Source organism: Osmerus mordax, chromosome 14 (genome assembly GCF_038355195.1).
Source record: "Osmerus mordax isolate fOsmMor3 chromosome 14, fOsmMor3.pri, whole genome shotgun sequence".
Lineage (NCBI taxonomy): Eukaryota > Metazoa > Chordata > Actinopteri > Osmeriformes > Osmeridae > Osmerus > Osmerus mordax.
The window spans coordinates 3155058-3172286 of NC_090063.1; the positions used below are offsets into that span (position 1 = coordinate 3155058).

At 43.7% G+C, this 17229-nt stretch overlaps 1 protein-coding gene across 1 annotated transcript in view; it reads right to left on the bottom strand.

The window, feature by feature from the left end:
- The window catches only part of LOC136956194 (disabled homolog 2-interacting protein-like), a gene marked incomplete in the record, with an annotated part of 129036 nt that extends 115006 nt beyond the window's left edge, over positions 1-14030 (bottom strand). The window contains 1 exon segment of the mRNA XM_067250064.1: positions 13890-14030. Within this exon segment, the coding sequence (XP_067106165.1) occupies positions 13890-13971 (82 nt within the window).
- Between the last annotated feature and the right edge of the window lie 3199 nt (positions 14031-17229).

The following is a 17229-nucleotide window of genomic DNA, read 5'->3' on the forward strand; positions in this document are numbered from 1 at the left end:
CCAAATTTGAATTAAAAAAACACACAGACAAGTATGTTAAATTAGGCTTTGAGGTTGTGAGAAAATCAGCAGTCTTCTCTGCTTGAGACTGGGGGGGCGTGTCGCCTGAAGGAGCTGAAGCTCAACCCCCTGCGTGGAAGGCCCCGCCTCTCTCAAGTACCTACGACCCGGATAATGGACACTACGGCAAGTGAGAGGAAGAGCCATGCAGTGATCTGACGTAGATAGGTGGCTGTGACGTAGATAGGTTGGGTATTGCCCCGCCTATACAAAACCTGAGCTGAAAACGGGTGAGAATCTGTTCAACGGTCTAACTCCACATTTCAGTGCGAAATAGTTTTTGCGCTTTGCACATGCTTTCAGCAACTCATTTCACATGTATATATAATGTACTGAGAAGCAAATCATGGAATTTGCTTTACAGCATCTTTAATTAAAAACAGATTTACACTGATCTCTACAGGTCGGGCAATATTGCCCCCGACAGACAGGTAAATGTCAATGGTCTACTACCTCAACTGAGCTCGGTTTATTACTAACGGAGCTTAGTATGATAGATTATTGATAACAAAATCAGATGTGATTGATGTCAGGCTAAGAGACAAGAGAATTTTTTTTCTCTCCAAACTTTTGACCTGTGAAAAGGTTTGAGTTCCGATTCACAACTGAAAAACTTAAGTCTATCCGATATACATGAGACTGGGGAAAAATAGGCTTTGACTTCATATTATTCCCCACCTGCTATAGTGTATGATATGTAGAGAATCGCCAAATCCACTTCACGCAATCCCTCGACAGTTTATTCACAGGGAAGATGACTGATCCTGGATTATAATTAAAACGTGTCTCCCTGACTGAGATTACGGCTGTATTCCCATCAGGTTGAACTTCTGGGAAGCCCGACTAGCAGACGGCAGCAGACGGAGACAGAATCTGCTCTGAGTTAATTAAAGAGAAAGTCCCAGGTGGGATTAGACTTCAGAGAACGTCTTTCCACGTCCAGAGAAGAATGAACAGACACCCCCTGGCTGTCCGTCTCTGAGAAAATCACAAGTTTTTCATGATTTGTTTCATCCTTAGAAAGGACTTGTAATTGAAGTTCAATGGCCAGGTACAGGTCACAGTAAGATATGATAATATTGTTATCTCACATGTATGTCACCAAGAAGAAAAGTGAAGATAATGAATATGAGTAGTCTATGTCTATGGACCCGTGTGTATTAAGTAACGTGCTACTTCCTCCAGGGTGTTTGTATCCTTCAAAGTTGCCACTAAAAGGATGAAGACCTACCCATTCAGAGTGAGCATAGAACATTTGATATTGAGGAGTGTCATTGTCCTCTTCCCTGTCTGAAAAGAAAACCAATGCCACCCTGTCCAGCTACAGGACACTCGCTCAGCCTCAGCCTTTCTGCATCAACCATACTGTACATCCCCATACAATAGAGGACTGTGACACCGTTTCAACAGCCAAACAGCATCGAAGACGCTGTTTGCTTTGATGTCTCTCTCCAGACAATCTAGTGGGTGTATACGAACAGTTTTTAGTTCAGCGCCTACTTCAATAATGCTCCGTAGTTCAGTTGCTACTGGGTTGTGCTCTGTGACACGCTGGCTGTGCATAAATAGACACACACACACACACTTGTACGCACACACTACTATCTCTGTTAGGACAGCTCTCACTCAAAGCCTAACAAGGCAGGAGGGAGGAGAGAGAGACAGTAAGTGGAGAGAGGAGCAACAGGAAAGGAGTAGAATTCGAAGAGGAGCGAGGGAGAGTGGGAAGGAGAGGGGAGTGAGGAGAACGAAGACGAATTTGAGGAGAGAGGGTGGGTAAGCGGAGGGTGAGGAGGACAGAAAGATTTCAAGGAGGGAAAGAACAAGAGGAGGCAGGAGAAGAAGAGATCCGAGCCTTGTTTGGAAGTAGGTCAGAAGGATGCTTCTGGATCTCCTTTCTGTCCTCCTCTGGTCTGTAGAGCAACACAGGCTTCTCCATCTGTGCTACCCAACTCAACCAAGGACACTATTCTACCCTGTAAACTACTATGCAGTACTACTCCCAGTGCTGCAAGGTACTGTACAAATGTGTGTGTCGCTTGATACACAAGTGTAGTGTGCGTCCATGCTCTGTGTTGTATCTGCAAAGTATTGTAGTACAGCATAATAGAACATGCTGTGATGAAGCACAGTATAGTATTCCATGCTGTAGAGTCTGCTGTAGTTTTCTGTAGTATTCTGTGCTGTAACATATTGTATTGTAGTACTCCGTGCCGTAGTGCAGTGTATATTAGTATTCTATACTGTTTTACGGTATTATTCTACGGTTATGAAGCATTGCATTATATGCTGTAGAATGTAGTATTCGATATAGTACTCTATGATGTAATGTAGTATAGTCTAGTGTTCGATTTTGTAGTACAGTGTAGTACAGTGGTTGCTTCAGGTACTTGTGTATGTACAGTAACTACGGTAACCTCTACTCTGTATTCTACAGCACAACACTACCCAATTAGCCACAGTTAGAGCAGTATGCTACACACATACACACACACACACACACACACACACACACACACACACACACACACACACACACACACACACACACACAGGTGCAGACACACCCACACACACTAAGTTCAGAAGAGACAGATGGAAACAAAGACAAATAGAAATAAACAGACAGAAACAGTGTTACGTACATAATCTGTGAGAAAGACAAAAAAACTAAATTTTTGTCAACATGGCAAAAGGAAGTACAGAAAAACGGGAAGAGCGAGAGAGAAAGGCAGGGTGAAAGAGAGAAGAATATGTATCAGATCATGCATTTACCTGACAGTGAGTCTGAAGACATGCTCTCCTGCCTCTGCATCTTCCACACTCTGACTCCGCACCTGAGTGTGAATGTGTGTGTGTCGGAGAGGCAGCGCGAGCGAGCGAGCACGCCTGATTGGGTGTGTGTGCGTTTTGATGACGGAGTCCACGGAGCAGTCCAGCGAGTAAATGCACGGGCGAGAGAGGCTGCTCGAGCACAATCGACAGGAGAACGAGAGAGGCTGCTTTATAACTGCATGCTGCCTAGTCACAGCATGCACATCTCTCTCTCCCTTTCTCTCAAACAAACACCCTTCCTTTTCATTCGCTATCTCTCTATCTATGTATCCCTATCTATCTAATTATCATTCCCTCTGTCTCTCAAACACATGTTCTTTGTCTCTCTATTTCCACTCTCTATGTCTCTCTCTCTCTCTCTCTCTCTCTCTCTCTCTCTCTCTATCACACACACACACACAAACACACATTCAGATATGGCCACAGAGCTGAAAGGGGCAAGATGGAAACATGGGAGAATGAGAGGAAGTTAAGCAAAAGGAGGAGAGGAGGAGGAAGAAAGCAATCACTATTAGTGCAGTCTTACACGCTAAGGCAGCGGGCCATTACTCTTAACCCCCCCCCCCCACACACACACACACATACACCCCACCCCCCCTCAGCCCCCCCCCCCCTCTCTGTAACCTTGCAGTGGCTACTGAATTGTAAGCCAGTCCACTCTTACACACTACACACCAGGATGTTTGTCTTCAAGTGCGTGCCTGCTCGCTGTACACACGGTCGACCTCCTGAAAATTTTATCATTGCTTCTCTTCATTGCCTCGTGGAGTGAGCAAAGCAGCACTGAGAGGGACAGGTCCCTCTGTCCCTGTCTGTCTGTCTGTCTATCTATGTGCCTCACTATTAGATGCACTGCCTGCTTGCCCTGCCACCCTGCCTGCCTGCTTACATGGCTGTTTTACTTGCTTGCCTGTCTCTCTCTCTCTTTCCTCCTTTATGTCTGTCATTCCACTATCTTGGCGTTCCCTAGGTGATTTGAGTTATCTGTTCACTGTCAGCCAGAGGAGAGGGATGGTCTGATCTAACCCTCTCCAGATGCGCTCCTGAGCTGCTGAGGAGGTGATGGATGGGGTCAGATGATGGGTAGCTACATGGAGCCACAGCTTCCAGGTGATGGTGCGAATCAACACTTCCATGACGATCATTGCCATCAACATTTTAGGTTTGATAACTGAGACAGTAATTTGTACATGACAAGGCCAATATTGGCACAGCACAAAGGGGGAGGAGGGCAGCGGTTGCCACAGCAACGTTAACCCTCGAATGAGGAAGACAGCCAATGTCGCCAACCATTATGGCCTGTAATCCCACAGTGCATCAATGGTACCTGTGTAGGGGCGTGTGTGCATGTGTGTGTGCGTGTGTGTGTGTGTACAAGACCTGTGATTGAGTCATCTCACAGTAAATACAGAGATCTGTCTCTCTGGCAGAGCAACATCTCATCTAGGTACTTGATCTGGAAAGTACAGTCTAACTAGAGAGGGTACAATTTCTGGGGAAATTGTAGGGTGTGCTTGCTTGCGTCGGTTGCACAGGGGTCCGTTTTTGAATGACATTTTTACAACTGATTTATGTATATTTTATATGAAAATGCATACTTATTATTTATAAAGATTAAATAGATTTAACGGCATTTTTTTTGCTGCTCATTTACAACTGAAAATACGAGTGAAGTGTAGAATGAAATAGATGTCTTCTCATTTCCCCTGCAAGAGGCAGCCTCATCGTTGAATCAAAACAAATAAATTTGGCAGACCGGTGTAAAAATGGACCTAATCTCCCTTCTGGTGATATTTTCAGGCATTTAGCCTACTCATATTGCATTCATTCATTAATAAAGAACCCCCTTTGAAGATTATTCTACGACTTTACCGGCAGAAGATAGAATCGCGATTCAAACAGTACCATCTGCTAACTGAAAATATGCCCCCAAAAACGCAAATAAGCTTGACATTTATTTAGTGGAAAATCGCTCATTCATAAAAAGCTCACTGGTAGCGATCATTGTCAGTAACAACGCAAAATGCGATATAGCCCTGTGTGGAGAAGCTGCCCCGGTAAATTCTACTACTACAGTACAGTACTAGACTACTGCTGTGTTCGTCTTGGTAGCGATTGCGTTGGTTGAATTCGATTTAACGTTCCGTTGTACGGTTTAGGCTGAAATTAATTATTTTCATGAACAGATTGACAAAGTTTAGGCTGTGGCAATGAAGTTCAGGTTAGTAGTCAGATTGTTTCAACTATTGAAATACTTTTGAGTAAGGGGAGTGCCGAACATGTTCTGTCACCGTTTGACTTGAACAGCTGAGGAGTTTTTGTTAGCTACTCACACTAGTGTCTCGGGTAGGCTACAGCGTTGCAGTGAGCTACACTGGTTTGAAACCACAGGTAATGGTAATTTCACCAACAAATCGTTTACTAATGTCAGAATAAATCATATAACGAAAATGTATATGTGAGGAATGTTTATTTTAACGATTGAAAACAGATACATCATAGACCACTGTAGTATGTGTTGACCGGGCAACACAGGCTAATGTCATGATGCTAATACTTCAGTGAAATAGTAGACTACTGTTTCCGAAAGTAGATGTACTTCCTTAATAATATCAGCTTATATTGTACATTACACATCACAATTGTGTGTCATATCACAAAGTAAAATGAGTAAATAGTTATCACCCTGGCCTCTTTTCTTGTGGCGTTTCTGCAGCTGCCTTGCAGTAAAGCTATAGTTAGCCTAGCTATCCCCCAAGTTAACAGATGCGAAACGAATGTTCTGCCAAAGGTAGTCACGCGTGTTTTCGTGACATTAGTGCAGACCGGTGTAAAAATTGACCTAATCTCTATGATTTAAACGTCATTTTAAGTTTTTCCCTTCTCATGATATTTTCAGGCATTTAGCCTACTCATATTGCATTCATTCATGAATAAACAACCCCTTTGAAGATTATTCTACGACGTTACCCGGCAGTAGAAGATGGAATCGCGATTCAAACGGTACCATCTGCTAACTGAAAATATGCCCCCCAAAACGTAAATAAGCTTGACATTTATTTAGTGGAAAATTGCTCATTCATAAAAAGCTCACTGGTAGCGATCATTGTCAGTAACAACGCAAAATGCGATATAGCCCTGTGTGGAGAAGCTGCCCCGGTAAATTGTACTACTACGGTACAGTACTAGACTACTGCTGTGTTCGTCTTGGTAGCGATTGCGTTGGTTGAATTGGATTTAACGTTCCGTTGTACGGTTTAGGCTGAAATTAATTATTTTCATGAACAGATTGACAACGTTTAGGCTGTGGCAATGAAGTTCAGGTTAGTCGTTAGATAGACTTTTGATTTAAGTAAGGGGAGTGCCGAACATTTTCTGTCGCCGTTTGACTTCCTAAACAGCTGTGTACTGTAGCTAGATGTTTTTGTAGTGTGTCTCGCGTAAGCTACAGCGTTGCAGTGAGCTACACTGGTTTGAAACCACAGGTAATGGTAATTTCACCAACAAATCGTTTTCTAATGTCAGAATAAATCCTACAACGAAAATGTATATGTGAGGAATGTTTATTTTAACGATTGAAAACAGATAACGCTACATCATAGACCACTGTAGTATGTGTTGCCCGGGAAACACAGGCTAATGTCATGATGCTAATACTTCAGTGAAATAGTAGACTACTGTTTCCGAAAGTAGATGTACTTCCTTAATAATATCAGCTTATATTGTACATTACACATCACAATTGTGTGTCATATCACAAAGTAAAATGAGTAAATAGTTATCACCCTGGCCTCTTTTCTTGTGGCGTTTCTGCAGCTGCCTTGCAGTAAAGCTATAGTTAGCCTAGCTATCCCCCAAGTTAACAGATGCTAAACGAATGTTCTGGCAAAGGTAGTCACGCGTGTTTTTTGTGACGTTAGTGACGCAGTGACGTTAGTAACGTCAGTGACTGTGGCTAGCAAATTAGCCACCGTTAGCTTCACTTTTCGCCACAAAAACTTAACTTACGCTTAAACCATGCAACGGAACGTAAATTCCAATAGAAGCAACTCAATCGCTACCAAGACGAAACTTTTGACACCTACGTTGTCTATGTAGGCCAAATATTGACTGAGTTTTAGGGGGGCAAAAAGAAATAAAAAAAATAATAATAATATATATGTGAGAGAACAAAGGTTGTGCTCTCGCCGAAGGCTTGAGCACACCCAATTACAGCTTTAAGAATAAGTGTGTGTGTGTGTGTATGTGTGTGTGTGTTTGCATATATGTGTGCCTGATAACAATTTGTATGATGTGTGTGTGTGTGTGTGTGTGACTGTGTGTTGGTCTGTACTGTAAAGCAGTGAAGGATGGGGGATCGATGGAGGCCTTTATGCTGCCCTGCTGGGCTACTGAGGACTAAGACTAATGGATGCCTGGAGCTCTGCCACAACTCACTGGAGGGGGGTGAGAGGAGGGGATGGGGGGTGAGATGGAGGGGGAGATGAAGGGGGAAACTGTTGGAAGAGGGAAAGGGGGAGGAGGAGGGGTTGAGTTGAGTGGAAAAAGAAAAGCTGGAGGGGGTTCATTTATTGGGAATTGGGAGTTTGTACATGTGTGTCTGGGTGTGTTTGTGTGTATGTGTGTGTGTCTGTGTGTGTGTTTGTGTGTATGGTGTGTGTCTGACAGCAGGCTGACAGGGCTTGCATAGGCCTCTGATTAAAATACCTTCAGTATGGAGCCCTGTCATCCCTCCATCCCTCCCTCATCCTCGCATCTCTCCTCATCCCTCACTCCACACCTGTCACTGCAGTCAGATCAAGGGTGCTGAATGTCACACACACACACACACACACCAGGAGAGGTTACAAAGTAAATGCAGTCCTAACTCTCAGCTTAATGTACATGGGTTAGCACTGAGAGACTTGTTACTTTTGGCCGTGTGTTTGTCTGTTTGTGTGTGTGTGTTTGAGCGTGGGTGTTTGTCTGTTTGTGTGCGTGTGTGTGTGTGTGAAGCGGATAACTACAGTAGATACTGTATATTCTGCTACAGTAGCTGCCAGAGGCCTCGTTTACGGGGGGGGGGGGGGGGGGGGGCGGGCTCACGGTAACCTGTCTCATGAGCCACCACAGTCAGACACCGACTACAGAGAAGGAGGAAGGGAAGGCACAGAGGAACCAGAGAGAGAGACAGATGGAGAGATGGAGTGTGAGCTACAGAGAGGAAAGGGGAAGCTAGATGAAAGAGAGCACAAGGCAAAGGATGAGACAAGGGAGGTGGTTAGGGAGAAGGAGTGAGCACAGGAGATTTGGAGAGAAAAAATGAACTATTAGAGTGGGGTGCTAACTCACATTGAGGACCAGCAGTTGGCTCTAGGCAACTGTGTTTCCAATCATAACTATATTGTCTTCTGTTGTCAGACAGGGGGTGTGTGTGCGTGTGTGTGTGTGTGTGTGTGTGTTTGAGTGCTTATGAGTGGGACCCAAAGTCCTGTGACCATATGCTAGACATAACTGTCATAAACTCATGCACCCCTGTTCACACACACAGACACAAACACACATACACACAGAGAAAGACTCATTCACACACACACACACACACACACACACACACACACACACACACACACACACACACACACACACACACACACACACGAACGCTGCAGGTTGCAGCAGGGCTTAGGCAACAGGGGATCTACCCTGTGTCTGTTAGAGCTGTATCATATTGACTCCTGCAGTGACTCCTACTCAGAAAGAGCTTCTGCTGATCTGCTCAGAATGGGTCGTGGTCCTAGTCCCTGTGTGGCCAGCCAGACAGGACTTAGCTGCTGAGGAGTCTCACTTAGAAGCAGAGCATTACCACATGGGCCAAGTCTGTGGTTATGTAAGTGGCATTAGGCCTTAGCTGTCACCGTGGTGAGAGGATGTGACCTAAGCTCTCTCTCCTTTGGCTGGCTGGTGAAAGGACGCAACCTAACCTTCCCCTCTCCAGGTTTGTGAGGGGACGCAAGCTAATATCTGCATCAGCTAGGGTAGGGAGGGGTTAGGTCACATCCTTTACTACTTAATAGGTGACGTTTAATGTTGTTGTTGTTGTCAGATTTGTGGTAATATTGCCAGACCCCTACTACATAAGATGTCCAAAGTAAGTTAAGTCAGTCCAGCATGCCAACCTCTATAGCAGACGTTGGTGTGAGGCCAGCAGACTAAGGCCCGAAGCAGTTGAAGCTCCCTCTTGGAACAGAACACTTTCCACAGATCAACAGTATCCTCATATCCTCACTTTCTTCAAATCCATTCTTCCCTCATATCAACTGTCAAGTTATTAAAAGACGTCACCGGACCAAACTTACTGTACGAGTGGTGAGGCAATTTGAGAGAGTTTGAGAGAGCGAGCCTGTCCCAGTGGGAGTTTATCTGTCAGCCTATCCCTGCACCTGCACCCTGCTGTGAGCTAACGCGCTCCTGTCTCCCTGCCTCTCTTAGCCTCACAGAAGGCGACGTGTTAGAGGGAGAACCACAGAGAGAATCTCGCTTACTCCATTAAGACCTGCGGCCCCTCAGTTGGAAATCTGCTGTGGATTGATGCTTTGAGAATCTCACTAACTCCACCCATGCCTGCTGCCCCACACCATGAGGAGTGGTAGGATCAATACTCAGCAGTGATGGAAGGATATGTCTGTTGTGTTTTGGATTACAGCAACTTGTTCCAGACTTTATCTATCCTCCCAATCTCTCTCAACCTGTTCCTCCAGGAACTTGACCTCAGACACTGCATCTGTTACTCTTTAAATCTCTCTAATAATGCCAGGAATCTTTCTGTGTGTATCTGTGTACGTATTAGAATGAGTTTAGTTTCCACAAGTATCTTGAGAACCGGGCACTCTGCAAAGTTCATTTTTCGCAGGTGTCCTTTTTATAATCCAACAGAGGGCAACGATTGATGTTGTTTGGATAAGCATTTAGACTTTTCCAAAAAAAAATTGCTGCAGTGCTGCTTTCAAAGGGTACCTATCCTTTATGGATGAAATGCTGGCTAACCAACAGAACGACAATATCAAGTGGATAATTTCAGTAAAGATCAGTGAATTTTGTTACAGAAATCAATGTGTTTACTGATGTCAAAACTACATGCACATTGCAAATGTGCACATAACTCTCAACACCAAATCAACTACGACATTATAATCATGCATCACAGGCACTATTCCTACCACTTGGTTGTTTTTTTAAGGCATGGATATAGCGACAGGAACAATATTCGTACAAATGTAGTCTCCTCGGTCAGTTGTCGTGTTATATTTATGAGAATGCAATACAGAAAATGCAAGACTATTTTACAGCATTGCATATCACAAAGGAAAAAATACAAACGTTACATAATATAAACATAGCTAACACCGCTTAGGCTACATAATAATTTGCATGAATGTACCAGAGCATTGAATTTGCTTAAAATAATGAGACATTCTTTTTATGACGTGCATAAGTGACTAGAATAGATTATGTGGAGGTTGAACAAATGACAGAGATGACAGAGAATTTGTCAACAAATGTCAGAAATGACAGAGAATTTCAATTGTGATCTTATATATAGAAATATATATACCAAAACCACTGAGAAGAACTGTCATTACTAGCTGCATCACAGGCACTATATATATCGATAATTCCTGAAATCTGTGTGTCACCTACCATCGCGGGTACAGTGCCCTTTCTATAGTTCAAGGAATCTGTATTTGTGTGTTTTACTGGCATCTTAATTACCGTCTGCATCACGGGCACTGTGCACTGGTTAAAGTCAGGTGGCTGAGCGGTGAGGGAGTCGGGCTAGTAATCCGAAGGTTGCCAGTTCGATTCCCGGTCATGCCAACTGACGTTGTGTCCTTGGGCAAGGCACTTCACCCTACTTGCCTCTGGGGAATGTCCCTGTATTTACTGTAAGTCGCTCTGGATAAGAGCATCTGCTAAATGACTAAATGTAAATGTAAAGTAATGTTCAACAGCCAGGATAAGAGTGCTAAAAGAGAGACAGGGAGAGGAGGGAGAGGGAAGAGAGGAAAGAGTGAAATATTGTGTGTGTGACTGTGTGTGAGCCTGGGTAGAGCAGGGCAAGTGAGTTCACCGGAGAGTTGATTAATGCAGAAAACCATCACTTCATCCTTCATTCATCCTCCAGTTCAAGTCCAGATTAAAAGATTGTACACTCATCAGTCATCATACATTCATCAATCCTCCCTCTACACTGAAAGTGTGCAACCTGGTCAGCTTAAGGCCTCTACATACAAAAACGAAACAAAAACATTACAATTCCAGCTGCAGGATTCTGTCTGTCTGTGTATTCTCTGTGAAATGCTAACTCATTCAGCCAGTTCTAACCACAATAGGTTAGGTCAGCAGTGACAGTCAGACCACTGGCAGGCTCGTTCAGTAGGCCTGCAGAATGATCGTTTGGCTAGCAAAACTTTTGTAAGGACAGAGGGGGAGAGACGTCACGGGTGAAGAAGCTGCAGTTGGGGCCAATATACTTTTCCGCAAAAAATCCACAAAACATATGCTGTGTAAAATCTGTCCAGCCTTAATCTGTTTTAGAAGAAAAATGCAGTCATGTATACTGTCTAATATGTCAACTTTCAAATGGGGGTCGAGTTATTAAATGCAGACAGAAAAAAAGAGGGGGGGGAGGGGGGATGAGAAGGGTAAAAGAAATGGATGGAAGAGGACAAGTGCAGTAAGGAAGGACTAAGGGAAGGACAGAAGGGCAGGGGGAGAGAAGAAAGAGGTGATCATTTCACAATGTGCTTCACACAATGACATTTAGTGGAGGACAAATTCATTAGGGGCCTATAGAGTTTTACTGCGGCAGTCTTGATTGGCTGAGTGTGAGGGCTGTAAAAGTCTGGCCCGAGTTTAATGAGCTCAGTGATCTGGAGGTGATGAGATTCTAACAAAGCTACACAGATATTACATCTCACAGGAATCAGGCCCTCGCTCTCCCTCCTCCTCTTCTCTATCTCTGCCTCGGTTACTCTCTCTCAGACAAACCACCCTACTTCTGCTCTTACTCACAGCGGCCTCTGGGGGGTGCCAGTCATGCCAGCTTTTCATTTACGTAAATAGTAGAGAATCACTCTTTATCAATGTTGTAAGTTTAAAATGATCAACTTTGCAGACAAGTGCCTTGTTGCTTATTTTAGATGGCCCGGCTCCTGTGGCTGAATAAGGCTAAATGCCCCCCAGGCAAGAGGCACATGGGTGATAAGGTCCAACTTACATTGATGTAGAATCATCATAGAACGTAAAAAAAAAGGTTTTTGATTAAAACGGGAGGTGGAACAGGGCAAAAAGGTTCTTTTTTTAAGGGAGGGCAGGGACTATTTCAGATTCACTAAGTACGGGATCTTACGTAATGAAAAATCCACTGTATGATGCAATGCCTGTGTCTAGATCCACCAGCCCAGGATGAGACCACTAACCTGGGGAGTGACGGGAGGAAGAAAGGATGAGAGCCAGCGATATGTGGGTGTTCCATTTTCATGTGTGGTCAGCAAACAGTCACCCAGGAAATTCTTAGTGGAGTTAAAGCACTTTTTCTCTCTCTTTTCTCTCTCTCACTGTCTCTCTCACCAAAACACACCCACAACAGGCGTGGGCAAAATAGAGTTTGTTCTCCTCTCTGACCTTCTGACTTTTACATTAACAATAACAAGTGACTGTGTTCGTTGGTCCAGTACACAGGTGTGTTTGTGAGTGGATAACAGTGTGTGCGTATGTGCGTATGTATTGTGGTTGCTTATGCATATGCATGTATTGAGGTGTGGGTGTGAGAAAGAGAGACCCGAGTGGGTGGGAGGATTCATTGGGCTTCATGAAAAAACATAACCCAGACAGCACATGGCACTGCCTGTCTCGCAGTCTAGAACCAGGATTATCAAAAGCCAGCATGAGATATGAAGATAAGATTATCAACTCATGGCAACACTGATGATTTATATGGCAATCTAATCAAATAAGGCCAACCTCAGGTGTCAGGTGGCTGAGCGGTTAGGCAGTCGGGCTAGTAATCTGAAGGTTACCGGTTTGATTCCAGGCTGTGCTAAATGACGTTGTGTCCTTGGGCAAGGCACTTCACCCTACTTGCCTCGGGGGAATGTCCCTGTACTTACTGTAAGTCGCTCTGGATAAGAGCGTCTGCTAAATGACAATTTTTTTCATTTAATCGAGCTTGCTGCATTGGCCACATTGAAGAAGCACAGTGCTTCACCCTGGATTTAAGAAGGTCGATCTCCATCTTTTTTTTTTTATACCATAATCTATAACATATTTAAAATATATAAATGACATAGGATTAGGGCTATAGCCTAATTATGAAATTCCATTAAAAACAAACATATTCTCTATAATAAAGTGATGAGTGATGAGGTATAACTTATTTTAGTTTCTTTGCAGTTGGAGTAACAAATCAAGTACATCCAAGTTTTCGAAGGCCGACAGCATTCTCCACACAACAGCAGAAACACATACAGTAGCCCTTGGGTGTGGATTCAACTAAAACAAGTTAATTTAACTACTGCTATGGCACAGGCCTGCGCTAAAGAGAAGGGGATGTAGGCTATTCTGAGTCACCTGATTCTTTTGACTCTGAATGCTGGGTCCCATTGTCTGCAAACAGGACAGCGCGGTGTGGTTGAGACCATACAGTAAAGAGGAAACAAGTCAATTAATCGCACGTGAAAAGGGGAAGGTGGGCACGCACTCAGGCACGATGCACACACATACGCACATACAGTACAATACTTTGTGCATTACCAATCAACATTGGAAGTTGAAAAGCAATATAAACAGCCGTCCCGTTTAACATTCGGTTGAATCAGTTTGGAAAATAACGGTGAGGTCCCGCCATAGCCAATTAAAATAGCGATCCATAATGTGGTCCTGTAAAGTGTGAGCCATCTAAAGATAAGGAACTTTGTGTAACCCGATCACTGTCAATGTTAGGTTCTTATTACCTGAAACTCTGATCCATCCTTGGTAGTGACACGCCGACATGTGAATCACTGGGCTGTCCGCTGTTTCTCTTTTTACATCCATAACCGCTAAGATCTCACTACGACGAATTATTCCCACCGGACGGGTCTGACTCTCCAATACCCGCCCCTAGCATGACCAACCTGCAGGATTTTACTACACTGTGGCGCGCGCGCTACTTTATGGGACCGCAGTGCGTGTGGTCGGCGCTCGGTTCAGTGGTTACGCCATAAAGGCTATGCGCGTGAAAGTTGGTTAAATCTCTCCGGTGATGGAAGCGGGATCCAGAATAATGATACGACTATTTTAAACTTCTTTAAAAACATGAATAGGCTAACTGGCACCACGCAGGCTAGAAGTTTCATTTCTGTGACAGCATTTTAAAAGCTGGCGTACACAGAGCTACGCTGTTTTGTGCACCTGTTGCCTCGTAGTGTGTTATATTTAGCATGTGTTACATGTCTGCACGATATCTAGGCCTAAGAGAACTTTCGGAGAGTGTAGTGAGGACTTTTCCCCCACAGTAGTTAAAAGCCTTTTTTCACTTGTATTAGGCTACTAACCATCAGTGCTGTACCAGCTCCGTCGATTTCCACCGAATGCACTGCCAGATTTTAGTTTCATGTAAAAAAACAAACAGAGCAACCAATTCTCTGTGCGCCTCCTGCTATTATGCCCAATACGCCAGGCTAAATCGCGCAGTCAGCAGGATGTTGCCGCTGTGACAGCCAGAAGCTACAGAAAAGTTATTGACCACGCCACTGCTCCTGTTTCCTCTGTCTGATCGTGTTATAGCCTATGTGGCCAGTGCGCGACTGTGTGGTGTCTCTTGAACGCGAACAAGCCTCAGAACAGACATATTTAGCCCTACTGGAAATGACGACCTTCATGGACTTGATGACAAGATGACAATCCTACTTACTGTTAGGCCTACCACCAGCAGGTTCCAAACCACTTCACATGGGCGTAGACCTACTGTAGCCTACTTGTAAACCGTAGTAGCCTATATGTACAGAATAATGCTGGAATTAAACCTAAATCGTTGTTGATTCATTATATCCAGGTCGCTAGACCCATTTTACTGGGGCACGCGCCCCAGTTTAAATCTGCTGTGCCGATTATTTTTATTTTTTAGAATTTACTTTATTAGTCAGTGCATTCATTTGGATTCATTCCGGTAAAAGAAACACAGTATCCAAATCAACTCTTGTAAAATAAACGCAATTTAACCAGAAACACAAACTGATGCATGCCTGCAGAATTCCATATGCGCGCGCTCTTCGGTCCTTGCTTTTGAACAAATAGCAACTACAGCGCGCACACACAACTCCAGGTGTCGGAAAGCAAATCAGATTTGAGGTAGGCTAAGACAACATTACGAAACTAAAGAAATTTTCTAAATAATAGGCCAACCGATCATCTTATTTTGACCCAAACATAATAACAACATGAATCCAACGTAGGCCTATTATATTAGCTCAAAAACAGTATTTGCGCTTAAGTTATTGCGAAAAGATTTTCGCGATCTTGCATTAATTATTGATGTCACTACTCCCTAGCCTGGCTCTTCCCTCCTACGTACTTCCGCTCAATTTTGATTTTGCTTCTGTACTAGGTCTGGCCATGAGGTACGTAAGTCAGATGTCTCCGGTTGATTTTCTACCGGCGAATCAGCGAACAGAGGGAGTGGCTGAGAACGATGACGTTGATGTTGTGCGCTAGTTTGTGTTGTAGTTCCGTAATGGAGGCGGAGAAAGATGCGAGCGAAGCCATTCGGCCCGTTGTGGCAACACTGCCGAATATCTATAAACTAAAGCCAGAGCAAGAACAAGTTTTGCTGAGTTTTGTTGGTGGCCATGATGTTGTGGCCCTCCTCCCCACGGGGTTCGGGAAAAGTTTGATTTTCCAGCTACGGCAGCTAGCTCTATTACAGTAGTGGTGAAGGAGTTGGCTAAGGCGAACGCTAGCGATTGGTTATGGCAGATCAGAGTGGTTCTGGGCAGATCCAATAGTTTTAAACTTCAACAGAGTACCCGCCTACAAGGAAGTCAACGCTTGTCAATGGAGCGAGACCAGACTCTCTGTACAAATGAAATGTACGAGAGTCTGGTTAGGACCAGGCTACCTACTCCCTACCAAAGCTATCAAACTTACGTCTGAACTGTACGTATAATGAGTAGGGGCCTGTGCCCCAGAAGAGCTTTATGTCCAGCAACGCACCTGATTCAGTGTAGGCTATATACAGTAAATATAGTATAGTATATACAGCAAGAGGTAGGCCAATTAATAGCCTACAACATTCAATAGAGGTGTTCAAAAGCAAGGCAGGATATGACATTGAGAAAGGACCCAATGGACCCTTGGAAGTGTGCACTTAGGGATGTTGTTTTGGAAAGCACATATGAGAAACATGGACTGTTTATTGGAACTTTAGCATGTTTTTCGCTAAAGCTGACTCCCATCTTATTGACTTGTTATCGATGTCACTCCAGGAGCACCATCCACTTACAGTACACAGCTACAGTCCTACAAAAGATATGTTATGTTAATTTAATTTGAAATTAATTGTGATACCTAATATGGGGTTAAAAACAGACAAGGATTCTTAAAACATTTGTTGTGTTCAAAATAATTAGTTCTCAGTTTGTTTTGGGGGAACGAAACAGTACTCCGTAACATAGCAAAAATGGTTTATTGTTACTTGCTTATCTCACACCTTGCTTGTTCCCATGGACCATAATTCTCTACTGTTGGTTTGTCTTTATCCTTTTTTTATTACCATGCACAGTGGGGGCTGGCTGACGGCTGGGATTGTGTGTGTGTATGTGTGAGCCTATCAATATGGAAGCCTATTCTTAATTACCACACACCAAAAACGACACCACGCAGAGAGTTTAATCACACAAAGTGAAAGAGAGAAACAGAGCCATATGTCACTCGTTTTAATCACTTGCGATGGCTTCAGATGATGGATCAGAAATGAATCTCAATAAGACAACAGCCGAGCTAAATAATTTTTGCGACTTTGCAAACCTTGTGGGATCTTACCACTTAATTAATCAAATGCAGAATCATACAAAAATTTAAAGTGTTCCTTTAATCTTTTTGGTAGATCTATCAATATTATAGCTAGTCAGTTCCAAGAATGCAGGTGAAGTACAGTGAACAACGTGGTAAACATCCTGTAACAGGTGTATTGGCTGTGTGCTTCATAAACCATGTTTGCGTTTGGGTAGACTTAGAGTAGTGGTTGCCATTTAAAATCGTTTAGGGGGGGGGTTTCACAAACCCTGATTCAACACATGAAGCATACAATTGTTT